The 18,791-nt window shown below is 38.7% G+C and overlaps 1 protein-coding gene across 1 annotated transcript in view; it reads left to right on the forward strand.

Annotated features, from left to right (window-relative positions):
- Nucleotides 1–18,791, forward strand: part of NRAP (nebulin related anchoring protein) — a 47,523-nt gene that overhangs the window by 19,473 nt on the left and 9,259 nt on the right. Inside the window, exons 17-32 of the mRNA XM_063405292.1 lie at nucleotides 984–1,091; nucleotides 1,908–2,009; nucleotides 2,497–2,694; nucleotides 2,913–3,017; nucleotides 5,277–5,375; nucleotides 6,401–6,505; nucleotides 6,964–7,071; nucleotides 7,700–8,011; nucleotides 9,043–9,147; nucleotides 11,216–11,314; nucleotides 13,121–13,225; nucleotides 13,596–13,703; nucleotides 14,134–14,247; nucleotides 15,568–15,765; nucleotides 17,103–17,207; nucleotides 18,219–18,317. Of these exons, the coding sequence (XP_063261362.1) occupies nucleotides 984–1,091; nucleotides 1,908–2,009; nucleotides 2,497–2,694; nucleotides 2,913–3,017; nucleotides 5,277–5,375; nucleotides 6,401–6,505; nucleotides 6,964–7,071; nucleotides 7,700–8,011; nucleotides 9,043–9,147; nucleotides 11,216–11,314; nucleotides 13,121–13,225; nucleotides 13,596–13,703; nucleotides 14,134–14,247; nucleotides 15,568–15,765; nucleotides 17,103–17,207; nucleotides 18,219–18,317 (2,070 nt within the window). The remainder of the gene's footprint in view (nucleotides 1–983; nucleotides 1,092–1,907; nucleotides 2,010–2,496; nucleotides 2,695–2,912; nucleotides 3,018–5,276; nucleotides 5,376–6,400; nucleotides 6,506–6,963; nucleotides 7,072–7,699; nucleotides 8,012–9,042; nucleotides 9,148–11,215; nucleotides 11,315–13,120; nucleotides 13,226–13,595; nucleotides 13,704–14,133; nucleotides 14,248–15,567; nucleotides 15,766–17,102; nucleotides 17,208–18,218; nucleotides 18,318–18,791) is intronic.

Here is an 18,791-nt window from a genome sequence, read left to right on the forward strand (position 1 = left end):
ATTTTTTAACCAGTTTCACGATTTTTCATGGATTTGAGTTGTCATTACTGCAAGTTTTTTGTGCCTTGTGCTTTTCCTGTAAGTTTTATTTGAGTTGCATTGGCAGAGTGTTGTGGAGGATCATTCTCTGCGACTGTACTGTGTTGGGATGCATGCTCATTGTTAAATACTGGTAAAATATAAACATGCAAAAAGCCAAATCTGGAAACTGGGGCTTCATGAAAACCTTCTGCCTTCATTAGGTGCATGCATGGTATGGATGAAGGCATATTTGATCTTCCTTTAGTGGAATTTCAAGTGAAGTCTTCTAAAAGAGCTTAAAAAATGATTACTGTGAGTTCCACTAACATTCAGAAGTTAGGGATGTGATTCCCATGGATTTCACTGGTGTTTGTGAGGTAGTGTGGCTCATGAGTGTGCTTTTGAGGACAACCTCATGGTCACAAGGGCTGCTTCACTGACTTCTGTTTCACACCATGGGGTTACCTCAGTGCACACAGGCTGGATTCCTTTTGAATCCTCTCCAGGAGCTCCTGTAAAGAGCTGCATCTTCCAATTCAGTGCATGGGATTGACTGGTTAAAGTTTGGGGGTGAGAAAGAAAAATCCTGCAATGGGTGGTGTGTTGTCTGGTTCTTAGCACTAGCTCTTCTGCCTATAGATCACCTCCTATAGAGCTATACTATTTGCATAGGTAGACATAACCAGAGGCAATTTTGAAAAACTCTCCATATCTATCTGAAACTGAGAATTATTGGTGGATTTTCTGGGACATTAAGTGCCTGTGAACTCCAAGAATAAAATTTTGACTCAATACTAGACAATTATTTAGCTCAAAATGACAATGAACTGTGACTTAAGAAGGTCCCAGTTTGTGGACTGAGCATATTTATGCCTCTGTTTTTCTCTGAGTAATTTCCACATTTGTTTGAAAATCCTGGGTGTTTATGTGTTGGTGACATGTTGCTGTCTTTCCTTTCTCAGATTAAGTACAAAGAAGGCTGGGAGAAGAGTAAGGGCCAGGGCTTTGAAATGAAACTTGATTCTCTGCCTTTACTTGCTGCCAAAGCTTCAAGGGATCTCGCCAGTGATGTACGTTACATTTAGTAACCTGGGAATTATTCTTTATATAAGTAGCTATAGCACAGGGAAATAAAGCATAGCTTCATCTGGATTTTTAAATCCTGCATGTGGCTGTCCATCTTTCTCCATGGCTCACGAACAGTTGGAAACTTTCTCGGAGTCTGCTGTGAAATTTAACTCTCCAAAAATTAGTTTTTAAAGATGATGTATACAGAGTAAAGCAAAATGTACACAATCAACCCATAGTAAAATTCAGTGTTTTGAATTGTTTATAGCCTCAAAAATAGTATTATCGTCTACTACAAAGAGAATACATATTTCTTTAGTCTGCTTCCTTAACATAAACACATGTATATAAAAAAAAATTCCAAGCAAAATCTTTCTAAACAACTTAGATCAAGATTTTTAACCTATGGAGAGGCAGAAAAGGGACATACTTTTCCTGCAACTGAGAAATGTTCAGCAGGGGTGGGGATTCTAAAATTCCACCTCATTAAAAAAATCAAGACTTTAATTCCTTGCTTGGATTGATTTCTTATCTTTGCCTCTAAGAGCAGATATTTTAGCTAATCAGAAGAATTCAAGTTTGTAAGCATATTCACCTCAGAGGGCTAAGCCTTAAAGAATGAGGTTAAAGACCTCATAAATGAGACTGACCTTGCATCTTTGGAATATCTGAGAAAATCTGGGAAATTTGAAGTGACCATGAGAGAATCAGATTAAGCTCTTCTAAGTTTTGACCATCCAAATAACCAGCTAGAAACATATTGCTTATCTCATGGGTAATTGGAGATATTCTTAGATGTACCTTGGCTTTTTGGACAGATAAAATATAAAGAAGAATATGAAAAAACAAAAGGAAAAACAACTGAAACCAAGGATTCAAGACTTTTGCACTCTCTGAAGGTGGCCAAGATGAGTAGTGAGGTAAATTATTTCTCTTACTCAAAAGGTGTTTTTCATAATTAGGAAACTTTCAGCAACACTATGTGATCTACCATTGTTGCTGCTCTACTGGAAAAAAATTTTGGAAGAATTTAACAAAATTGGTTTCCTTCACCATCTGTTAATCTGCAATGATTGCACAACAGGGGATTTGGGGCAATGGTGTCCTTATTTTGGGGCAGGAAAAGAACATCCTGTTGAAACCTCAATATGAATAAAATATCATTATATTAAAACCTCAATATAAACACAGAACTTTCAAGTCTGTAAGGGTATGCTTGAAAATAAGATGTTCTGTAATAGAGAAAATGTCTCTAGAATCTAGAAAATTTATCCTGGCATCTGTTTAGTCCCTTATAGGACTTGATTGCTACCTGATGTGTTTGGGTTTTTTTTTTTTTTGCCTAATCTGTGTAAGGACCCCAACAAGAGGGGTGACTTCAGATAGTTTTGTAAAATCTATTTCTAGATTGCCTACAAAAAAGGTTTTGAGGAGAGCAAGGCCCATTTCCATCTGCCCATGGATATGATCAACCTGAGGCATGCTAAGAAAGCCCAGGCTCTGGCCAGTGACTTGGATTACAGAACGAGGCTCCACGAGTACACAGTGCTGCCAGAAGATATGAGGACCAAGTGGGCAAAGAAGGCCTATGACCTCCAGAGTGATGTAAGATGATGTACACTCATCTTAACTGTTCAAAACAGTACAAGAAATTATAATGTTTTCCATTTGATGTTAATTCTTGTCTCATATGAACACTGTCTGATTGTACTATGGCTTTTAAAAATGTTTTCGCAATGGCTTTGAAACTGGAAAGGGTGCACATGTTCACTTGCAAATATATACATGTTCCTTGTGCTAATGAATGTAATTTTCCTCTGCAGCTCCAATACAGGGCAGATCTGACATGGATGAAAGGAGCTGGATGTATCACAGAAGGAAGTCTCAATATACAACAAGCCAAAAAGGCAGGAGATTTGGTCAGTGAGGTAAGCAAAGTTCTCAGGTCTGTTGTTTATTCAAAGGTTCATGCACATTTATTCCATTACATCATGTGGAATAGGTAAGGGATTCCTCACAAGGAATATTTGAGAAATGGAAAAACTGATGGGCATAATTCAGTTATTCTATAGTTTAGAAGATCCTGGGTTTTCCCTTTATATAATTATCAAAATAATCTGAGGTAGAAATCCCTGTAGTTGCGCTTCCACCTCTTTTCATTATTTTGTCCATTTTGCACTCAGTATTGAATTTCCATTGAGTTTCCTGTGCTGCATGAAGTCCAGAGAGGCTTTAAGGAGCAGTATTGAAAAATTAGACATTTGTTAGCCATAGTTGAAAATTTCCTTGCTCCTTGGCAAGCTGGGGCTGTGACTTTACTGGCAGCTTCAGCTTTTCCTGCTTTTCATTGCTTTTGCTTTAATTCTTGGCTTTGCACTGCCTTTAACCTTATGATAGTAAACTTCCTCAGCTTCTTAGCTATGGTTGAGCAGCCTCACTAGTGCTAGGAAAACTAGATAACAGAGAGAAGAATAAATTAGGGGAAGTTTGACAAGAAGGATAAAATCCCACTTAGTTCTGGAAGGAGGAACAGAAGCCAGTTAGTTACTGGCGATCACACTATCTGACACCTTGGGTCTCTGACATCCTCTCACTACTCCTACAAGGGAAAAACACGTCTTAGAAACAAAAGAAGAGCAGCTACCTCAGATCTGGTGTCTTGCTATGGGTGGGCTGACATCTGCTTCTGGGGTGTGCTGTGGTAGTAATCACTTCCACAACAATTTAATCCATAATGATCTGCCTTTTCAATCCAGTCCTGTGCAGGGCCACGAGACAGCTGACAGTCACTTTAACTGGAGGCTGGTGGATATTATTTTAGAGATCTCTGCTGCCATACAAAGCCTGGTATTTTGTCATTTCTTTGCAGGATGTCACTACATTGTGTTCCATGCAATGTGACAAAACATGCTGTTTTTAATCTGCCTCCCTCCCTTCCAGGTTTCTAAAATAAAGCGATGAGCACCTCTTTGAAGTGCTGCGTGCTTTTTTAACTTCTGTTTTGTGTTCCCCTAGCAGAGACACTGTGTAAACTGATCTGTTCACCCATCAGTTCAAACAGAAGAATTTTTTTTCTCCTGAAATGCCAGATAATGAAAAAAATGCATTTACACCCTTTCTAGGTGGAATGTCCCACTTCATGACTGAACTGATAGAATAAGAATTCAATTAAATTCTTACATTGTACAAGAAGTGTTAGCTTGGTCTCCCCTGTCACACTGTGGTCTTGAAACAGAGTCCTGTCTCAAAGAAAGAAAGGATGGTTAGCTCTCTCTCAAATCAGTGGTGCCAAAGTTTGAGGCAAAGACTTTAATTTAAAACAGGCCTGTTCTAAAGCCTTATGAAGTCAATTAAAGTTTTCCATTCACTTCAGTGTGTTTCAGATGTAAAACAAAATGTGAAATGGAATGAAACTGTGGACAGTCTTATTTACCAAACTAAAAATATGCACATTTGTCTATGCACAATTGTCCATTCAAATGGATTTTGTATAAATGCTGGCACCAGAGGATGAAGAAAGAACAGTATTTTTTCCCATATCTGAGACTTGATCCTTATGGAGGCCTCTCACAACTGTTCATCCCAGAAAGGCTTGACTGCAACGTCTATGCCTAGCTCTGTGTTGAAAAGAGGAAGGTTTTGAGAGGATGAGGAAGATTTTGAATCCAAGTTACTTTCCGGACTCTGAAATTGCTCGCTCTAATTTAATTATCATCTTAATAACTTAAAAATGTCTCTGTAACAAATGTTCGGTGATTTGAACCACCCCTGCATGTGCTTGAGAAGTCTCTTGTAAGGAAATGAGATGTAACATTGACTGTGTGACTTATCAGCTCTCTTGGGCCCTGATATGTCATACCCAGGTTGTGAACACCACTCACTGGTTGGTGTGCAACCTAGGTCCTGTAAGATATGTAGACACCACATCTGGCACCAAAGATACTCATGCCTGCAGTGTCAGCAGCAGTGCATTTGGCACACACTTGTGCACTGCCCTCCTCACCTCAAAATATCAGCAGGGGGTAGCACTTGGAAGCTTATCTTGTTGAAACCTGTGCTAAAACTGTCTTGGGAATTTACAGGGCACTTCTGGCTCTATCACTCATGTATTTTTTAAAAGTGATACCTTTTTGGGGGAGGGCAAGTACTGTAGAAAGTTTTGTGTAACTTGCTTTAATTTGCTGTAGAAAAAGTACAGGCAGAAGGCTGATGCTCTGAAGTTCACCAGTGTGGCTGACAGTTCTCAGATCAAGCATGCCAAGAAAAGCCAGGAACTTCAAAGTGATGTGAGTCCTTGAATGAATTTGTCTCTTTGCAAGCAGCTTAGGCATGATGTGGTCATTCCTGACATATGTACACCAGTGTAATGGTAAGAGACCCCAGTCATGAAGCTTTTCAACATATAATGCTTCTTCAGATTCATTCTAAGGGGTTGTATTTGTTTATTTGATTAATTCCCTCCTTGAATTCTTTGGACTAGAACAACAGCAACAAAAATCAAGCACCTTTGGGAATGGGCTCCAGACTCTTGCTACTTATCTCTTGTGTGCTGGGCAAGCTGCCTTTCTGTGTGTGCTGAAATCAGAACAGTAACCATAGTTTTAGAGCTTTATAGTAGGCACTTCTTTTCCTGTGGGATGCAAGAAACGTAACACTTTGTGAAATGGGGCATATTTTCATAGTTTTTCAACAGCTTCTCCAAGAGCTTCATGGGCTAAAACAGAGCAGTTCACTTCCTTGCCGTTGTAGCCCTGGGATATAAAATGGGGATGATTTCTACTCGGATCATAAAAAGTCCTTGATGTTTCCATTCAAAGTTGTAATGTTAGTCCTCACTGGAGTATTGTGTCAGCAATTACATTTAGGTCACAAATGATCTCAGCAGATTCAATTGCTTGGTGTTCTTCATTTCATGCATAGAATTCTCTGTGTCCCATTAAAGACTTTCATTCTACCCAAGAAGTAGCTGCAGTTTAACGTTGGGTGAAATATGTTCTTGCATGCATTTTATATAGAGTATGAATTGCTGTCAGCTTTATAGCTAGATAAGTAGCTAACTTTGGGAAATAAAATTAAAGTGTCCTGATATATGTGCTGTTTCACAGCTTCCTTGAAATTTAACCGTAAATAGTTTGGTCAACCTGACTCTGTAGGTCAGTTTAAACTTCATATTTAACACAACAGTTCAAGATGCTAAAGAATAACTTTCCCAAATAAGTTAACCCTTACAAATCCTTGAATATTTGGGGTGTTTTAACCAGTATTCCTTCAACATTAAGGCTTGTTGACCTGCTTTGCTTCCTGTGGACAGGTTGCCTATAGGTCAGGGAAGGAGCAGTTTCTTCATCAGTACACCATCAGCAAAGATGATCCTGTCTTCATGCTGGCCAAAGCAAATGCTGCCAATATCAGTGAGGTACTGTGTGATTCCCTCACTCCTGTCAATAGTTACAGCTGCTGTGAAATACTTGTTCTGTAGGTAAAAGCTATGTTCTCTCTCAGAGAGGGTCCTCAAGTTTTAGGTATAAAAAACTTGAAATTGAATTCCATGCTCCTAATAAACAGTAGTCACATCTGCTGTTCTGAAGACTTGCCACATCTAGAGTTTGAAGCTGTGCATTTTTCACATGCTTCCAGGTGAGTGGCACACTGACAGTTTCAGTGGAACCAGTGAGATATTTGGGTTATTGCAGTAACCACAGTGTCCATAGTTACAGGATGTAAAGGAAGACACCAGGATCTGAGCTGTAGCCATAAGGGTTCTGGGCATGGAGTGTAGGAGGGACTCATTACTCGAGAGCTTTCACTGTGACTATAGAACAAACAGAATGGATTGATACTAATAAAGAAACTGTGCTGTTGTCATCTCTTTAGAAACTCTACAGGAGTAGCTGGGAGAAGCAGAAGGAAAAAGGATTTGTGCTTCGTTTGGATGCTTTGTCATTCTTGACAGCTAAGGCAAAGAGGGATCTGGCAAGTGATGTGAGTATGGACTCCATCAGCCTTCTTTTTTCTAGGACAGCTGACAGTCCAGGTTGCTGCTAGTGTTGGGGATGTGTCACATATGTCTCAGTGCCCTGAGCCACCCTCACTCGATTCATGCTAAGGAGCGATGGAGGAGTTGTCTGGGTGATTGGCATTCTGTAATTAGTCAGAAGGTTTGCTCTGAGCAATTCAGAGCTTTTCCCCACATGCCTGACTGTGTTTTCCTATTCTCATTGTGACCCAAGGGTGAATTTTAGTACTCAAAATGAAGTGGAAATCTCCTGTGAAGCATCATAACTTAATATGTCTATTCCTGGCCAGAAAATTCCTGAAAGAACCTTCTGACCTCTGTGCCTGAAGAATGTTGTTTTTCCTAGAGAGAACCAAAAAGAAAATATTTCCTTCTTATGCATTTTTGTGAACATATTATTATCAAGAAAGGGCTTATCCTTTATAGACACTAATTTCTAAGGCATTCCAGTTCTCTTTTGCAAATGATCCTCTTACTTGCTTGTATTGAGGACCCAGCATGCCACACCACTGACAGACCATTGCTTTACTCCCAGCAGAGCTGTCAGTTTGGCAGCTTAAATCATTTACTCTTGGTCTATTTTCCTCTTCACAGGTTAAATATAAGGAAGGTTATGAGAAGATGAAGGGTAAGCTCATTGGAGTAAAAGCTGTGGAGGAGGATTCGCAGATGGCTCATTCCCTGCAGATGTCAAAGCTGCAGAGTGACCTGGAGTACAAGAAGTCCTTTGAGGGCACAAAGAGTCAGTTCCAGATCCCCATGGATATGGTTAACCTTGTTCATGCCAAAAAGGCTCAGAGTCTGGCCACAGATATAGGATACAAGACATCTCTCCATCAGTACACAGCCCTGCCTACTGACAGAAAAGTGGCATGGGCCAAGTGGGCCTACGGATTGCAAAGTGATGTAAGTCCAGAGTGTAGAGATTTCAATACCCTCTCATCCAGCCCTTCCTCACTTAGGGCTGACTTTCTTCAGACATTTATGCTTGTAATGCCATGACATCTTTATGCCCCTAATTTTTCAGCTATTAAAGAATGAATATTAACAGTAAATATTAACCACTTATTTCCCCATATTTAAGTGGTGCAGTGTTTTTGAGGAGGGTTATAACTCTGTTCATGAGCATGGCTTCTTCAAAGCCTACTTCAAATGCTAATAAAACACTAGGATTCCTATATGATGTACATTTATTTTTGTTTCCTAATGTGCAGGGAGGTTAAATAATGTATGGTGATAAAATTGGTGATAAAATTCCATATGGAGACCACATGTTCAGCTGTAACCATCGTATGAACTGTCTGATACTGTGAACAGTTGTTAGACTTTCCATTCTGAGGATGTAAGTCAGAACTTTTCAAGGAGACTGAGATAGAAATGTGTACAGGCCTTTTTGAGGTATGACTGCTGAAACCTTTGTGACATTTTTGAGAAACCTGACTTACAGCCAAGCATTTGAAATTCAGTAGTGTTGGTAGGAGAGATTTAGTGAGGAAAGTGAGAAGTGCTCCTGTACTCTTGTTCCTTAAAGATACATGGAAAAAGAAACAAAACAAAATGCTTTCTCTCCAGTGAAAAAAAGAATATGGTTTGGGAAATGCTATGCATCATTTTCTTTTTATTGCAAGTCATGGATGATCTCTTAAAGAGTGCTCTATATAAAATACAACTAAGAGTAAAAATTGGAAACAACAGTAAGGTGCAGACCACTTTTAAAAATGACCTTGCAAGGCATATTGCACAGTGCTAGTGAGTCCTTATACTTCTATTTCTTTCTATATTTTTTTCTTTTTGCTTTCCTTGCAACTATGCAGTAGTGAATAAAACAAAAGAAGGCGCTAATTTGACTTCATTGTTGTTCCAGAGATGTCTGAATCCTTTAATGGCATTTTAAGTGTATGAACACCAACAATAGGACATTTTCTTTCCTTTGTCAGAACCGATACAGAGCAGATTTGAACTGGATGAAAGGAGCTGGATGGATAGCCACTGGGTCATTAAATGTGGAACAGGCTAAGAAGGCAGGAGAACTCATTAGTGAGGTGAGATTTCATGACAGCATGTAACAGAATTTGCTGCATAATGTGTGCAAAATGTCTGTATAAAATTAAAATAATTTCCACTCAAAGGGGAAAGAAAAAGGCATACCACATGAAAGCCCTCAAAACCAGGGATAGGACTGGTAATTAGAGGGAAACCAGATACCAAACACATACCAGTAGGAGTCCATATAGCCTTTGCAAAAACAAAGTAGGTGACAAATGATATTATGAATAATAATGGCAATCAAACAGTGCTCAATTGCTACCCACTAGCCCACCTTTTTAATGAAGCAAAACAGGAGAGATGATGAAAAGATGGAGCCACTGGACCCAGAACCTTCTTTTATAACAGATACACGTTTCCTTCGTGCTCATTTTTCATATATATTCACGCTAGCTATTGAAATTCATATAGATATCTCTGTCTGTAGCTATCAGCCCAAGTAGTTTTCATCCTTATTTCTCCCTAAAACCAGTATCACTTACAGGAGAAGGCAGACTCCAGAATACTTGGTGCCTGTCCCATTAGGCCTTCAAATGAGGTTCTGATGGAAATGGTTAAAAGGTTTATAATATTCTGTTTCTGTTATTTCAGAGGTAGTCCTGCTGGCCAAATCTGTTGCTGTAAGAGATTGAATCCTGTGATTTTTCAATAACTATGATGCAGGAATCATGTGTCCATTCAGTCTGTGGCATATCAGAAAATTACAGTCATCGTTTCACGACTGATTGTTAACACTTTTTTTCCCCCCCATGTAATCATTCATTGTGAAGAAGGATGATTTTTTAAGAGACAGTAAATGAGATCCTCAACTAGTATCAAGCAAGGCAGCTTTATAAAAGGCTGGTACAGTAATGCCAGCTGGAATAGTAACTGTGAATCTGTACGGGTATTCCATTTGGATGTTACAGTAGTGAAAACTGCTGAGTTGGAATTTGATCCCCTAGGTTGTTCATCTCAACTTTTTTGTGGGTACTAAGCAATGTTAGATTGCTTTGAGCCTTGTCCCTTCATACATATAGTGACTAGTCCTTCTAATATTGTTAAAAGACAATTGCCAGAATATAATCTCGAGCAATTTTATGCAGAGATGTTCTGGTCAGCCCTGCTTTGACTCCAAATCTGATTAAGACAAGGCATAAACCACTTTTGTTCCCTATTAAACTCAGTAAGATTGCTCACTTTTAAGATATTACTTTTGGAAACCAAAACAGTATTTATAAGCTTATAATACTTTAAAGTGCTTATGTGTTTTACATTGGTATTTTTAGTCTTCAAAGGGTCAAGATGTTGCTTCAAACAAACTTCTGCAGGCCACAGCTCTGTTTAAAGGAAAATGATAATCCATAAGTTTATCCCAGGCATTTGGAAAATTTAATATGTGCTATTTGGAGAAGTGATAAGGGTGTTGATGGATTTAAGACAACTCCTGCAGAAAGGGAAGCTTTTAATGACTTGGCCAAATGGGAAAAGTGTCATTTTTCCATTGAACTGCCTACACCTTAGTTATGTTTATATAACAAGACCAAGAAACTCTCAGAAGCTACTATGAGTCCTTAACAGCAAGCAAAATTAATATCATTATCTAGAAGATACTCCATAACAATTAGGTACAGTGTCAATGACTGCACAGATTTGCTGCAGGTTTAAGGAGGCAACCTAACCCCCTAAACAATAAGTTAAATAGTTGCCATTATTAACACACTACAAATGTCTATCACTTCTTGCTTAAAGGAACTATAAATTAAAAATACAATTGGTCATACTCTGTTTGAAGAAATGTAGAAAAGATTTTTAAGTCCTGAGTTCTGGAGTATTTAGGTAAGCAGAACCTGATTTTGAAATATTTTTCTTATATTTAAAGATTAATATTAATTGGCAAAAGGTTATTGTTAAATTGAAACAAATATTAATCTGAAAGTACCTAAGACATAAAGATGAGGAAAGAGGAATAATAATTATGTTCACAAATTCACTCTAATCTCCAGCAACCTATGATTTTTCTCTTTCAAATAGCATGAAAGAGCAGCACAAAATTCACAGCTTTGATCTTTTTCTGCTCAACAGAAGAAGTACCGTCAGCATCCATATGCTTTGAAGTTTACCAGTATTAAAGACACTCCTGAGATGATCCAGGCTAGAATTAGTTATAACCAGGCTGTGGATGTAAGTTATAATGTATATACATTATGATTATAAGAGTGGTATCCTCTTTGAACGACCTGATTGAAGCACTGGCTTTCTCTCTCTTTCTTTCTCTGAGATTATCCTTGGGAACCATGAAACTTCTGTATTCTGGTGTGGTGCATCCCACAAAGAGCATGTTTCTAACTTGGATTGGGAAAAGATCCCACAGAAATGAATGGGATTTTCAGACATAAAGCACTTTCTGTCCCATTTATTTTCAGAAGTATAATTTAGGAGTAAGACTGACTTTTGACTTTTAAAGAATTTTGGCCCTTTGATATTCATTAAAGAAGATCATGTTTGGGGTTCTTTCCCCTTTTCAAACAGATCTTTCAGATTTCAGTTTCTGCATATTCTTTGGAAACAAAACATAAGGCAGCATGACAAGGAAGGAAAAATAAATTATTTCAAGCTGTCATCCTGCTGAGAGAGAAATCCAGGAGGGGAAACCTTAAAGGGAAGAATTGAGGCTGTTTGGTGTTTAAACATGTTTATTTTTAATAGAAGAGCGATTTAAAAATATTGTAGACTTAACTGGGATAATACAGAAGTGAATAATAAGCAAAAGTCACTCAAAAAAGACAAGTTTCAAACATGAGAGGATGTTTTATTGTGAAAATAGATATTTTTAAAGTGAAGGAGAAGATGAAAGACTTTGTGTAAAACACATGCTATTGTAATACTTTTGGTGTCTGTGCCTTTGGTTTAATTAATAAGATCCAAAAGACTTACATCTCAGGCAGGATAAATATAAGTCATTTTCTTCCACTGAGCCATAGTCAAAATCAGTCTGGTGCTCTACTTCTTCACACTTGGAGTTCTCATTAATTTTCCTCTTATGGAGCTGCAATACAAGTGGGCCCAGCTGCTAAAAAACTGTCAGATAGGTGAAATGGAGGGGTTAATTCTAATTTAGAGTATCTCAAAGTCTCCTGCAGAAATAATAGCCTGGGAAAGGCAAGTCAGGTGCTCCAGACAGGGGTCATATTTAAGGCCAAATAAAGGTGTCTGTCTGTACCCATCTGAAAGTTATGGTGTCAATGTAAGAAGAAAACTGGGCTAGCAAAGAAAAATAATATGAAAAGGAGAACTCAGCCACTGCAGGGGAAGTTGCAGTCCCAGTTAATTGCACAGGACTCCTCTTACCTCTCTGCAGACATCTGAAAGTTATCTGGTCCTGGACCAGCTCTGTGTTCTTCCTCCAAGGGCTGATGGGAGTGGCACACACAGACACCTCTGTGATGGATAAATCACCTTCTGAGGTGTTTAAATCTCTGTTGAGCACCCCTTTGCAACTACCTCTGGAAACAAATTTGGAGTAATTTCACAGATAATTACCATCCCATTTATCAGCTAAAATTGAACACCTTTGGAGAGGTGTTTGGGGATCTTCAACTCCCTGTATTTCTGTGGAATTTCAAAGTGTTAGTGGGCTACTCATTGCTGCACACCCTTAACCACTACTGTTTATTTTTCTTCTTCCCACTCACATATGTTAGAAGTTTTATCAAATTAATATTCAAATATCTGAATTTTAATATACATTGATTTACACACTCAAAACTTCAAGGAGCTCGTCTCTAGCATACTCTAGCTGATAAGTGTATCAGACTCCCAAAACCTTTTGAATCCATTTTGACTGATACAATTACCTGTATTTACTAATGCCTCTGCTGCTTTTCTGTAGTGTTTGCTTTCCGTAAACTTAATTGTTAATGTTTTTGTTTGAACTAATGATTGAACATGTGGAGAGTACTTGCTACTGAAATTCATCTCTGTTTGCAGAGGCTGTACAAGGAGCATGGAGAGAGTATAAAGCATCAGTATACACCAACGACAGATCTTCCTGAAATCCTTCAGGCCAAATTAAATGCTATGAATATCAGTGAGGTATAAACCTGACCTTTAATATTTTAAAGGAAATTGCAAATGTTGCTAGTGCTTTGATATTTGTCCTAAACAGGAAATTGTACTAGATTTCTTTCTCCAGTAAATGATCATTCTATGGTCTAAATGTTTCTGAAATAATGTGAGAAATCAAAATTCTTATCCAACTTCATCTACATTAGAATGATTAAGAATGAACAAACAGTCTTTTGTCTTGCAATAATATCTGTTCTGCATTGAGTTTCATTTGTTTTTGCCCTCTGCATTAGAATAGAACGAAACTCATGTGGTGACACTTCTAAGGTCTCATTAATGCTGCCATGTCAACCCTCTGAACAACAATTCCTCTTTATTTCTGTTCCATATTTCCTAGACTCGTTACAAGGAGTCCTGGAGAAGGATGAAAGATGGTGGCTATCAGCTGAAACTGGATGCCATCCCCTTCCAGGCAGCAAAGGCTTCTGGTGAAATCATCAGTGATGTACGTGAGGGTTCTGCTGATACTGTCCAGTAGAACGTGTCAGTCACTCCAGACTGTGTCTGCCCTCCTGGGTGACTCTTGATAGAAACAGCATGTCCAGCCAGCTCTGCATCTGGGACACATCTGGCCTCAGACTAGTCAGTGGTGCTTTTGGAGGTGCAGCCCCAGTGAGGTGGTGTTGGTAAATAAGCAAAGGCAGGTTTGTGAAAGCAAAGCTGAGCAGTTTACCAGCTGCAGTGACTGGACACTCACAGGGATTGCAGCTGGGCGAGGTCTTCCTCTAACCCACTAAGGCTTTATTCAGATATATTATCTTACTGAATATTGCCAGAATGTGCTGTGTTATGAAAACCCTTTTATTCAGGTTTAACAGCTGGACTAATACTTCTCTTTGCTCCTACCCACATTTCTCTTCCCACTTCCTTTTTAGCACAAATATAAAGAGGCATTTCAGAAAATGAAAGGGCAGATGGCTGGCTCGTGTGGCCTGGATGGTGACATTCGTATTGCTCACTCAGTCCATGCAACATCTCTGCAGAGTGATGTAAGTGCAAGGAAGAAGATGGGGGCACTCTTGACTTGGTTTCCTAACTGTGCATAGTTCCTCAAGCAAGATGCACGTAGCTGTGGACTAGCTGTGGAACAGCTTACTTATTTAAAACTTAGGCTTTCTGTCCCACTTTCCTGACATTTTAATATAATCATGATATTATATTCTTGCCATTCTTCTACGTTATTTACAGTAAAATTAATTTGACAGTAAAAGAAGCCTGTGTTCTAGCACTCTCCTCTGCTTCATACCACTGCTGCCTATCACAGAATATTTTACTCTGTAAAAGCATCACTCAGGGGCAGGTCTAATTGAGAATTAACACTGATCTTTGTGCAGAAGTAAATTGAATTAGTTACACAGTGTTTATTTTCAATTTATTGTTTTTCTGAAAGACCAAAGGATGTATCAGTTTATGGAATTTCAAGCTGGACTTTTTTGGTGGGAGAACGGTTCCCACCTGGCCTGGACATGTGCTAACAATCATATTATTTGTTGTTTGTTTGTAAGAATTGTAACTCTTCAGTGCATTTTGAAGAATGTGGCTTGATCCAGAAGGCAGTGAAATATATGGGAGTGTGTTCATGGTTCTCAGAAATGCTGGTCTTGTAGTGATGGCAGGCTTAGACAAACAGGTTAGGGTGTCTAAAGAATTCATCCATCTGTCAGGTTACTCTAAGTCATTTGATGACCACCAGCAACTCTGGATTTTAATTTTTCCGATGAACAGCCTGAACATCTCAAATTTACATAATCTGATTGGGAAATGTTATATGAAAAAAGTTCTTTGAAGATTTCTGCACCTTTCTTTTTCTGTAGACAAAAATTGAAAAAAAACCAACCCAGCAGTAAATATTAGTCTAAAATTATGGAACTAAACTGGCCAAATCAACAAATATTTTTACCTGAGGGTTTGTTCTAACTCTAATATAAATAAGGCTGCTTGCATATTTTACTCAGACAGCAGCTGCCCCTTTTTGTGGCACTTTCTAAAAATGCAGTGAATTAGGACTTTTCTTGCCAGTTTGGTTAATTTTATAGATTCAATGTATCAAATTTTAACAAATAACTAAATAAAGTCATAGTCTCAGTGTTGGAGTCTTAATGGAATATAATATAGATGAATAGGCTGCCAAATATTCTAATTATAATTATTGATCTTTCACAGTATGGTTAAACAAGTTAGGGAAGTTGTTTTAAAAAGAATAATTTGTACTGCAAAATGGAAGAAATATGAGGAACGTCTCTTCTGATCAAAACCCAGATTTTAATTACTTTGCTGTATATCTATGTGATCCGTTTCTCGTTTGATAGGTGAAATATAGGCAAGGTTTTGAGGAGACGAGGTCTCACTTCCACCTGCCCCTGGATATGATGCCCTTGGTCCACGCCAGGAGGGCGCAGGCGCTGGTGAGTGAGCAGGAGTACCGGCAGCTGCTGCGCCACTACACGGCCCTGGCTGACGACGTGAGGCTGCGCTGTGCCAGGAACGCCTACAAACTGCAGAGTGAGGTAACTGCAAAGGGTCCCAAGGATATTCCCCTGATGGTTCTGCTGGAAGAAAGTTCTGCTCCATATCCAGCATGTGTTTGAGCAGCAGCTGAGCAATAAAGTGGCTGTTCCCCCTTGATTACGTGTAGGAATGAGACATTTATCTTACCGGGCAGTGGAACAATGTGTGTGATCACACTGCTCTGAGAGATAAAGTCTAGTAGTCTTTGGTGATTGGGTAGAGAAGGGTTTGCAAGTGAGGATGATTGGACAGTTGGTAAAAATGCCCTTTTTAAGGTCTTTCTAACAATGCAAATGTTTTATCAACTGGTATTCACAACTTGCTTCGGATCTGGGTGAAATTTCATGTGTGCTTTCACAAGCAAGATTTGATTTGTAAGACACTAACCAGCTCCAGCCCAAGGCACATCCACTGAAATTCTAAGGTTAAGCTTAATTCCCTATTTAGTCTTGAGTAAAATTAACTAAATAATGCCTTGCAAATCTGTAGGCAGAGCCTTGAGCAAGGGCTTTTCATAGATCACATTATCCCTGCAGACCTCAGGAGGGGCTGTATCTTAAAAACATACCTGGCCACAAAATGCTACTGTATATCACCTTAGCACTTTCATCCAACAGACTTAGAAATGCCAGTTGTGTTGCCCTAATTTGGGTGAAACACACATAATCAGAGATTCTGAGGCAGGTTTCCATCCATCCTACTCGTCATCCTTCTCGTTATCAAATGAAATAATATTGTTGTGATGTATTTATCAGGAACCTATTGGTAATTTTTGAAAAATTAGTATTTACAGGGAGGCCCTGCTAGGTTTGGTGGTCTGGAAAATATTTTAATGAAGTGTATGCAGTGGTTCAGTGCTATTTTTTCTTAGTGTTCCTTGTTTATATTATGACCATTCAGAAGCATTAAAATCAAGGCTAGTTTGTCTGCAGTTTCTCTTACTTAAAAGAGAAAGAAAAAACATATTTTCTTATAAATTGGTCTTATTTTATGTATATTTATAAATCAATAATATCTACCTGTGATTTATGCGTTATAGATGAAGAAAATTCATGTACCTAGAAAAGGTTTTTTCAAGGGTACAGACGGAAGACAGGACTTGATGCAGCATTTAGTGTTCAGGAGGCTCAGTACTTCTCAGAATCCTGCATTTGTGCTGTAGATCTGTCAGGGCTGTATTCACACAGACATTCAGAAACACAAGATCTTAGGGCAATGTGTACAAACTCTCTGTGGCAGATACTAATTTTAATGGATTTATTGTATATTTTTGGGTGAATAAATGTAGGGCATCTCAAATGCAAACTCGTAATTACTTCTGCTTGGTTTTCCTTAGAATTTATATCGGTCTGACATGAACTTTATGCGAGGCGTTGGATGTATTACCCCGGGGGCCCTGGAGATTGAAGGAAAGAAGAAAGCTTCTGAACTCATCAGCGAGGTAACAAAAGAGGGGTTTGATTTCTCCACTACGAACAAGAGTTTGCCAGATGTCTTTCTATTAGACTGGGCTGGCAAAGTGACTCACTGGATAATGCCAGGCTCCCTCCCCTTACGTTTGATCACTCCACTCGTGTCCTAACTGCAGATGGCTGAACCTGATGGAGTTTTAGGCTTTGCAAACTTTCCTAACTTATTTTTCAAATCCTTTCTCCCGTGATTCAGACCCAGGAGGTGGTTATTTTATGTTATTTATTTAGGAATTTAAATGGGCTTTTTCAACGAAAAATAAAAATGTGCCTCTCTGTAATGAGTACCTTGTACTATTTCTCCAAAATTAGAATGAGCTGTGCAGTGCCCAGAATATTAGAGGGTCTTAATCTCTACTGCTTTACAATCTGTCTGTTTTTCACCTGCTGCTTTTGTGTGCTCTTGTTTTTCTCCCTCTGTAACTGGACTTTTATTTCATCTGTCATGTTCTCTTCGTACAGTCTCTCCTAGTTTCAAATGGGGTTTTTTGCCCATGTTCACATGGATGTGAAATGAGACAAAGTAGGAGTTGTGTTCTAGGGAACAAATCCCTGCTTGCAGTGATCTTGCAGTTGTTTTGTTCACAATTCTGATATCAGATCACAGGCCAAGAGAAACCTTTTTTCTTCACAAAAAATACGGTGGCCTTGTCCAGCTCTTCTCTCTAGACTGGATTGTCTTTGCTGTAATTCTACTTACCCTGGGTTAATGACACCAAGGGATGAAATAACCTCATTATTGTTTTCAGCATATTCAGCACAGCAGCACTTTCACATCTTATTCCTTATTTACTTTTCATTTCCCCTGTGAGACTTGAATCCACCTGACTTAGAATAGCAAAAGGTAAATTAGTCTAAGGATTAATAGACAACTAGAGTTTTAAGCACAAGAAGCCATACTAGACCACTGGAATTGGAAAATCTCCCTTATCTGACAGGGCAATTTACTTACCCTGCTCATTTTTCTTTGTCTGTGAACTCAGAGTAAATATCGTCAGCAGCCACATTCCTTCAAGTACACATCGGTGACAGACTCTCCTGGCCTCCTTCATGCAAAATTCAGCAATATGATTGCTAATGAGGTAGGCTCTCCTAACGTGAATCAGAAAACACGCTTTTCAAAATGCAGCAAGCTGGGAGTGGGGAACTGGGAAAGAGACAACCCTGTTCTGAAGGCAAAATGTATCAAAAAAAGTGAAAGCATCACTGATTTGTGCTTTTTCACAGTTAGATCACTGTGGTTTTGGTTTGTTTCCATACATTTAGTACCATTTTCAATTGAAACTCTTCCAAAAAGCTCACACAGTATCCATACAATAGAGTTCCATTATCAAGTTTTTTGCATGAAACAGAGATTCAAAAATCAGGACTGTGGAATGTTCTAGAGGGAGCTCATTTGCATAGTATGATCCACCTTTGAGGGCTCCTCGAAGAGCGTTTTCTTTTTTAGAAAAGAATCACTTTTCTAAATTCTGAAGAATCGAGACGAAACCTGCAGAAAAATTATTAAAATCATATACAATAACTTGAAGAAAAAAAATCAAGCTAGAAAATAT

Source organism: Prinia subflava, chromosome 9 (assembly GCF_021018805.1).
Source record: "Prinia subflava isolate CZ2003 ecotype Zambia chromosome 9, Cam_Psub_1.2, whole genome shotgun sequence".
NCBI classification, from domain to species: domain Eukaryota; kingdom Metazoa; phylum Chordata; class Aves; order Passeriformes; family Cisticolidae; genus Prinia; species Prinia subflava.